At 49.2% G+C, this 8610-nt stretch overlaps 1 protein-coding gene across 1 annotated transcript in view; it reads right to left on the bottom strand.

Moving 5' to 3' along the window:
- Positions 1-945: 945 nt before the first annotated feature.
- Positions 946-8610, bottom strand: part of LOC135507197 (protocadherin-7-like) — a 96243-nt gene continuing 88578 nt past the window's right edge. Inside the window, exon 6 of the mRNA XM_064926789.1 lies at positions 946-5308. Coding sequence (XP_064782861.1) covers positions 4734-5308 — 575 coding nt within the window. The 3' untranslated portion in view covers positions 946-4733. The remainder of the gene's footprint in view (positions 5309-8610) is intronic.

Genomic DNA, 8610 nt, shown 5'->3' with positions numbered 1-8610 from the left:
TCTCTCTCTCTCTCTCTCTCTCCAGGCCTGTTGTCACCCTATCCTCTCTCTCTCTCTCTCTCTCTCTCTCTCTCTCTCTCTCTCTCTCTCTCCAGGCCTGTTATCACCCTGTCCTCTATCTCTCCAGGTCTGTTATCACCCTGTCCTCTCTCTCCCTCTCTTTCTCTCTCTCCAGGTCTGTTATTCTGTTATCACCCTGTCCTATCTCTCTCTCCCTCTCTCTCTCTCTCTCTCTCTCTCTCTCTCTCTCTCTCTCTCCAGGTCTGTTATCACCCTGTCCTCTCTCTCCCTCTCTTTCTCTCTCTCCAGGTCTGTTATTCTGTTATCACCCTGTCCTATCTCTCTCTCCCTCTCTCTCTCTCCCTCTCTCTCTCTCTCTCTCTCTCTCTCTCTCCAGGTCTGTTATCACCCTGTCTCTCTCTCTCTCTCTCTCTCTCCAGGCCTGTTGTCACCCTGTCCTCTCTCTCTCTCTCTCTCTCTCTCCAGGCCTGTTATCACCCTGTCCTCTATCTCTCCAGGTCTGTTATCACCCTGTCCTCTCTCTCCCTCTCTTTCTCTCTCTCCAGGTCTGTTATTCTGTTATCACCCTGTCCTATCTCTCTCCCTCTCTCTCTCTCTCTCTCTCTCTCTCTCTCTCTCTCTCTCTCTCTCTCTCCAGGTCTGTTATCACCCTGTCCTCTATCTCTCCAGGTCTGTTATCACCCTGTCCTCTCTCTCCCTCTCTCTCTATCTCTCCAGGTCTGTTATCACCCTGTCCTCTCTCTCCCTCTCTCTCTATCTCTCCAGGTCTGTTATCACCCTGTCCTCTCTCTCCTCTCTCTCTCTCCAGGTCTGTTATCACCCTGTCCTATCTCTCTCTCCTCTCTCTCTCTCTCTTCTCTCTCTCTCTCTCTCTCTCTCTCTCTCTCTCCAGGTCTGTTATCACCCTGTCCCTCTCTCTCCTCTCTCTCTCTCTCCAGGTCTGTTATCACCCTGTCCTATCTCTCTCTCCCTCTCTCTCTCTCTCTCTCTCTCTCTCTCTCTCTCTCTCTCTCTCTCTCTCCAGGTCTGTTATCACCCTGTCCTCTATCTCTCCAGGTCTGTTATCACCCTGTCCTCTCTCTCCCCTCTCTCTCTCTCCAGGCCTGTTATCACCCTGTCCTCTCTCTCCCTCTCTCTCTCTCTCTCCAGGCCTGTTATCACCCTGTCCTCTATCTCTCTCCAGGTCTGTTATCACCCTGTCCTATCTCTCTCCAGGCCCACATAACAGGGCTAAGAAGAAGTGATGTAAATTGTCTTTAAACGTGCAGTATATAAAACAGACATACTCCCACACCGTGCCAGCCTCCCAAATGCCACCCTAATCCCTGCACACTTCACGACTTTTGACGACTGACCCCCTACATGTCTTCTATAGGGACTAGGGCCATACAGTACGCAGACACAGATTCATGTTCCTATAGGTCCGTGTTTGGCCCGGGGAAGGAAAGGTAGGGTAGTGTGGTAGTAGGGTAGGATGTCTGTACGAGACTCTGCATTAAAACAGCAGATTGACTTCCCGGGAAGAAAAGATCTGTCTTGTAATAAACACAAATCATTGTTTTCAGAGTCTCTTGTAGCAAAGTTCTCCTGGTCCGTCAGGGCTAACTCAGCTCCTGAATCCAGACCCTGTGGGTTGGAATCCAGCTCCATGATTTCCGTATATCCAGGGACAGTGTGGTCATGGTTACTACATAGTATCTACTATATGTCAGTGGCTCAAGGTGAGCTAGAAAACCCGGTAGGATTATGGCGTAGACAGACCAATCCCCTTCGAGCATTCCGGATTGGAACCCAACGTTCTGGAACTAGAACCCAAACAGAACTTCCGTTCATTGTTACATCAGCGCACCGCTGAGTCCAGTCCACCAATCACAGAGCTTCAGAGACAGCAGGTTGGGAGACAAGAGGTTAGAGGGAGGAAGGTTTGAGAAGGTCAGTGACACCATAGAGAAGAGTGGAGAGAGAGAGAGAGGGGAACCATAGAACTACAACTCAATTCTAACTCACATTCTGGGGGATTGAATTAGAACTCAATTCTAAATCGAATTCTAAGGGATTGAATTAGAACTCAATTCTAATTCTAAGGGAGAATTCATGGTTTTGTAGAAACCCAGCCGCTTGCCTTACAAACAACGTACTGTACACATGGTGTCAAGTCTTACCTGAGAGTTGGTTCGTGTGTAACTGAAGTTAAAGTCACTGATTGTATGGTGAGTGATCTTTCTTTAGACTTTTAAGGTGTAGACGATTCTGGCTTCCTTTTAGAAAGGAGACAAGGAGAGGATGCTGTTTTCGATCGTTAAGGTGTAGCTCCTGGACCCTACAGTCCTTCCACTTATCAACGTGAGGAGTTTCTCCTTTCCTCTCTAATTGCTGCAGCGAATAACCTCACAAAGGGACGGGGTTTCTCTCTCTTCCTCTCCTCGTGATGACTTCACACACTGATGCTCTCTCTCCCTCTCTCCTTCTCTCCTTCTCCCTCACACACAAACACACAAACATACATCATGTTCTCAGAGATGCATAATATCTCCAAAAAGAAGGCGTCTGGTTTCCCCCCCCCCCCCCCAAAAAACAAAAACAAATGAGCATTTAGCTTTTATTCCATGCAGAAGAAGAGTTCAGGTTATTTTTTTCTCCCCGAAAATGTTGGTTTGTTCTATGTAGGTTTGTTCTATGTAGGTTTGTTCTATGTAGGTTTGTTCTATGTAGGTTTGTTCTATGTAGGTTTGTTCTATGTACTGTTAGAGGAATAGTTTAAACATCCCTTTAATGTAGAGCCGCTATATAGACCAAAACATCCCTTTAATGTGTTGAAAGACTTATTTAAATACATGTTGACATGAAGGAGGGTGAAGAGGGGGGGGGAGCAGGCAAAAAGCTAGTTTTCAGAGGCAACATGTTACATGTTAAAATATGGTTAAATGCATGTAGATTACATTGTGTGTGTGTGTGTGTGTGTGAGTGTGTGTGTGTGTGTGTGTGTGTGTGTGTGTGTGTGTGTGTGTGTGTGTGTGTGTGTGTGTGTGTGTGTGTCGCACGTCTATGTTGTGTGGGTATGGTTTCACTGAGTGTGTGTGTGAGTGTGTGAGTGTGTGTGTGCACGTCGCACGTCTATGTTGTGTGGGTATGGTATCACTGAATGTGTGTGTGTGTGTGCGTGTGTATGTCGCACGTCTACGTTGTGTGGGTATGGTTTCACTGAGTGTGTGTGTGTGTGTTTCACTACATTGTGTGTGTGAGAGAGGGAAGATCCTGATATACATAATGAATGAAGTAGCTGGTGTTCAGCACGGTAGAGTAATGGCCTTAATGAATGGATGGCAGTGTTGGAACACTGCCCGTCTAAACCACATAAACCACATATATGTACAGTCTCGACTAGGTAACTAACGAACCACTAACTTTCCCAAAATCCCCAGTTTTTTTCCCAGGAATCTCGGTTATAAAAGGTTCCTTGGAATAGGATCCTCCAACCAGGATTACTGAAAAACCTTGGAATTGTGGGAACATTTCCAGAACTTAGCTTCCCTAGTCTCAGCAGGAGTAGAGCAGAAAGACAGAAAAAAGTGTAATTTGTTCATTAGAAAACGCTGGAATGCGTTGGCACTGGTACTCGTAGGGACCTTGTATTCCCAGGGATTCTGGCTCATATCTGGAAAAACGTCACATTGTTTTTTGCCTTCAAGTCTTTGTGTTTTCAAAAATACCTGATGTGTTTTTTTTTTCAATCAGTTATCTTTTCCTGAGTCCTCGTCTTTGCCAAAGAATCCGATTGGTTGTTACTGAAAATATTTTGTCCGTGATTGGTTAGATTCTGATAATCCTCGTTGTACGGTTGGTTAATATCTCGATGCTACTTGTCAATAATGCCATATGATGATTGGTGGATTAGGTTTAAATCACATTTGATTGATGAGCATGAAATCCATTCAAATTCCTTTTACAACGACAGCTCAGGGGTCCTATCGTTTGATTGGTTAAACCTTCATGGCGTCCCATCATGGGGTTCGCCACATTAGTCAGATTTAGATCTGTCCGATCATAAGTCTTCAAATCAAATTTTATTGGTCACGTACACCTCAGCGAGTGTTCCCATTGGTCCTGAGGCGTGTATGGCATCAGGCCCAGTTCCTCCATCTCTCTCCCATCTCCCCACAGCTCCCCCGTTGGTGGGAGGTTAGACATGCATCTGATTAACTTTAAAGAGTATTAAAAAAAAGAGAGAAGAAAGAAGTTGACACTGATCTCAGTTCAGTAATGTGTTGCTTCCTGTAATACTTCAGGTTAGGATTCAGGGAAGAGTAAACTGATCCTAGATCTGTTTTTTGAGAGAAACTTCTACACAAGTGGGAGGGGGGTGTTCAGTTAATTCACACCATTCTTCTTTTTTTTATTTACACCTTATAGTCATTTCTTATTGGAGTTTAAGGTCCCAGTGTGGTTTTGTAGTTGTGTGGTGTCTTGTCTCCAAAACAAACCCAAACCCACTGAGCGGTCCTCTCTTCTTAAGGTGTTGTTATTATTGTTATTATTGTTATTATTCACAGCTGGTCAAAGTTCTCAACAAAAGAACCTCAACAGAAATGGACCATTTCATTCCAATGTCTAGAAGTGGACTGTTCCATTTCACCAGGACAAACAGGGATGGAATGTTCCATTCCATCAGCAAAGGGGTGCAGCAGCAGTGGACTGATCCATCCATCCTGCTCTTACAGGTAGACCTCTCTACGGGAGAGCGTGAGGCACGACGTGGTCTTGTAGTCCCCGGTCCTCGTTAATGGTATAACCTCCGGAGGGTTGATCCTGCCCTGACCCCCCCTATCCTCCTCGTGATGGCGTCTCCCGAACCCGGCGGAGCTGAACGTGTCGTACGACGCTGACGTCATCTTCCGGTTGAGTAGGTTCCGGTTGTGGTCGCCCATGTTCCGGTTCATCCTGTCTCTGCCCACCAGGCTGCCGAGAGGATCCCCATTGGCTAACGGTAACCTCTGACCTCCTCCGCCGACTCCCACGCTGACTACGCCCGGTTCGGAACTCCCGGCGCTGCCGGCGCTCTCGCTGTCACTATCTTCCTCATCATCGTCGTCATGGTTATTGTTGTTGTCATTGCCAGGGGAGGCGAAGGTGGACAGGCGGGGCGGCTCGCTGACGTGGCGCTGGCGCTGGTGTTGCCGAGGCGACGGGCGGACAGCGGCGGGCATCCAACAAGTGTCGGAGTGTCCAAACTCATCACACTCCCTCGTGCACTTCCCTGTCAGGGCTACGTCTGGGAGCTGTCTGGCATCTGGAGAAAGAGAAGGAGGGAGGGAGGGAGGGGGAGAGGGAGGGAGAGGGAGGGAGGGAGAGGGAGGGGAGGGGAGAGGGAGGGAGGGAGGGAGGGAGGGAGGAGGGAGAGGGAGGGAGAGAGGGAGGGAGGGGGGAGAGGGAGGGGGAGAGAGAGGGAGGGGGAGGGGAGAGGGAGGGAGGAGGGAGGGAGGGAGGGGGAGGGGGAGGGAGGGAGGGAGGGGGAGGGAGGGAGAGGGAGGGAGGGAGAGAGGAGGGAGGGGGGAGGGGGAGGGGGAGAGGGAGGGGGAGGGAGGGAGGGAGGGAGAGAGGGAGGGAGGGAGAGGGAGGGGAGAGGGAGGGAGGGGAGAGGGAGGGAGGGAGAGAGGGAGGGAGGGGAGAGGGAGGGAGGGGAGAGGGAGGGAGGAGAGAGGGAGGGAGTGGAGGGGAGAGGGAGGGAGGAGAGAGGGAGGGGGGGAGAGGGAGGGAGGGGGAGGGAGGGAGAGGGAGGGAGGGGGAGGGAGGGAGAGGGAGGGAGGAGAGAGGGAGGGAGGGGAGAGGGAGGGAGGGGAGGGGGAGGGAGGGAGGGAGAGGGGAGGGAGGGGGAGGGAGGGAGGGGGGGGAGGGAGGGGGGAGAGGGAGGGAGGGGGAGGGAGGGGGAGGGAGGGAGGGGGAGGGAGGGGAGAGGGAGGGAGGGGGAGAGAGGGAGGGAGGGGAGAGGGAGGGAGGGAGGGAGGGAGGGAGGGAGGGAGAGGGAGGGAGGGGAGAGGGAGGGAGGGGGGAGAGGGAGGGAGGAGAGGGAGGGGGAGGGAGGGAGGGGAGGGAGGGAGGGGGGGAGAGGGAGGGAGGGAGAGGGAGGGGGAGGGAGGGAGGGGAGGAGAGGGGGAGGGGAGAGGGAGGGAGGGAGAGGGAGGGAGGAGGAGAGAGAGGGAGGGAGAGGGAGGGAGGGAGGGAGGGGGGAGAGGGAGGGAGGGGAGAGAGAGGGAGGGGAGAGGGAGGGAAGGAGGAGAGAGGGAGGGAGGAGAGAGGGAGGGAGGTGAGAGGGAGGGAGGGAGGGGAGAGAGGGAGGGAAGGAGGAGAGAGGGAGGGAGGAGAGAGGGAGGGAGGAGAGAGGGAGGGAGGAGAGAGCGAGGGAAGAGAGAGCGAGGGAGTGTGAGAGGGGAGAGAGATATATTGTTAGAATGTATAATACAGAATCAATCAAACACATGTTAGCTGCCTGGCATCTACAGTTAAGTGGAGGGAGAGAGAGAGAAAGTATATAATAATATGGTATTTAAAAAACATGGAAAATCTATTGGTGATGAAGCATAAGACCGTCATCATACTGGTAATAATGCACAGTATTAACCAGGTCGCTGAGAGAGGGAGAACTACTGTTAAAATATAATATAGACTCAACGATGTCTACACTCATAGCTGTATTAACCAGGTCGCTGAGAGAGGGAGAACTACTGTTAAAATATCATATAGACTCAACGATGTCTACACTCATAGCTGTATTAACCAGGTCGCTGAGAGAGGGAGAACTACTGTTAAAATATCATATAGACTCAACGATGTCTACACTCATAGCTGTGTGGCATCTACAATGGGAAGGGAGGGGGTTGGAAGGAGATCAGCTGTTAATATGGGTTTAGAAATGACAGATTATACTGGGTTGAATACATCTGGTAAAATTCAACCATTTAGCATTGCTATTGAGAGAGAAGGAGAGACCGAAAGACAGACAGACAGAGAGACAGACAAAGAGAGAGACACAGGCAGAGAGACAGCGAGAGACAGAGAGACACAGACACAGAGAGGGGCAGAGAGGCAGACAGAGACACAGCGACACAGAGAGACAGAGACACAGAGACAGAGAGAGAGGGGCAGAGAGACAGACAGATAGACAGAGAGACAGACAGACAGAGAGACAGAGAGACAGACAAAGAGACAGAGACACAGACAGAGAGACAGAGACACAGAGACAGAGACAGAGACACAGAGAGAGAGAGACAGAGAGACAGACAAAGAGAGAGACAGAGAGACAGAGAGACAGAGACACAGAGAGAGAGGGGCAGAGAGACAGACAGACAGACAGACAGACAGACAGACAGACAAAGAGAGAGACACAGACAGAGAGACAGAGACAGAGACACAGAGACAGAGACACAGAGAGAGGGGCAGAGAGACAGACAGACAAACAGACAGAGATACTTACATACTTGATATATAAAAGAGTGCATAGTGTATATAATTGAATAGAAAAATACTGACTGCATTCAAGGGATTCAAAGCATTTCCTAAAATAAAATAACACATTCCAACAGCCCCAAAAGGTCAAAGGTTCAAATGTCGAAAGGTCAATCTGTTAATAAGGACTGATGTCATATGTGAGAGGATTATGCCAACAGCGGACAGATTGATTTATTTAAAGGTGTCTCTAAATCATTTTTAAAGGGATCTCTACGTGTCATATGTGAGAGGATTATGCCTACGGGAAATGAATGCATCTAGACTTATTTAAAGGGATCTCTAGATTTGTGAAGTGGATAGAGGGACACATTTAAAATGAGTAGGTGAGGCTAATCACTGTAGACTGTTCTGAGGTCAGTTAAATGGTCATGTATTAAGGTCAGTTAGATGAGTAGGTGGGACTAATCACTGTAGACTGTTCTGAGGTCAGTTAAATGGTAATGTATTAAGGTCAGTTAAATGAGTAGGTCAGGCTAATCTCTGTAGCCTGATCTGAGGTCAGTTAAATGAGTAGGTCAGGCTAATCTCTGTAGCCTGATCTGAGGTCAGTTAAATGAGTAGGTCAGACTAATCGCTGTAGCCTGATCTGAGGTCAGTTAAATGAGTAGGTCAGGCAAATCTCTGTAGCCTGATCTGAGGTCAGTTAAATGAGTAGGTCAGACTAATCTCTGTAGACTGATCTGAGGTCAGTTAAGCGTGTTAAGGTTATCAGAGTAAGGGGGTAAGATTACCTCTTATTATTGCTGAGAACCTTATCGTTATTTTCGTAGAGTAATACGTCGCCATAGCAACCACTTGTGGAAACAAAGACATTTTCTCTTTCATAAACCAGAAATCCAGGGAACGGTCATAGGTCATAGGTCAACGGTCATAGGTCAACGGTCATAGGTTAACGGTCATAGGTCAACAACGGTCATAGGTCAACGGTCATAGGTCAACGGTCATAGGTCAACGGTCATAGGTCAACAACGGTCACCGGTCATAGGTCAACAACGGTCATAGGTCAACAACGGTCATAGGTTAACGGTCATAGGTCAACGGTCATAGGTCAGCGGTCAACGGTCATAGGTCAACGGTCATAGGTCA

This window comes from Oncorhynchus masou, chromosome 20, assembly GCF_036934945.1.
Source record: "Oncorhynchus masou masou isolate Uvic2021 chromosome 20, UVic_Omas_1.1, whole genome shotgun sequence".
NCBI classification, from domain to species: domain Eukaryota; kingdom Metazoa; phylum Chordata; class Actinopteri; order Salmoniformes; family Salmonidae; genus Oncorhynchus; species Oncorhynchus masou.
Note: the sequence above shows the minus strand (reverse complement) of the source record. Positions and strands in the feature narration are given on the sequence as shown.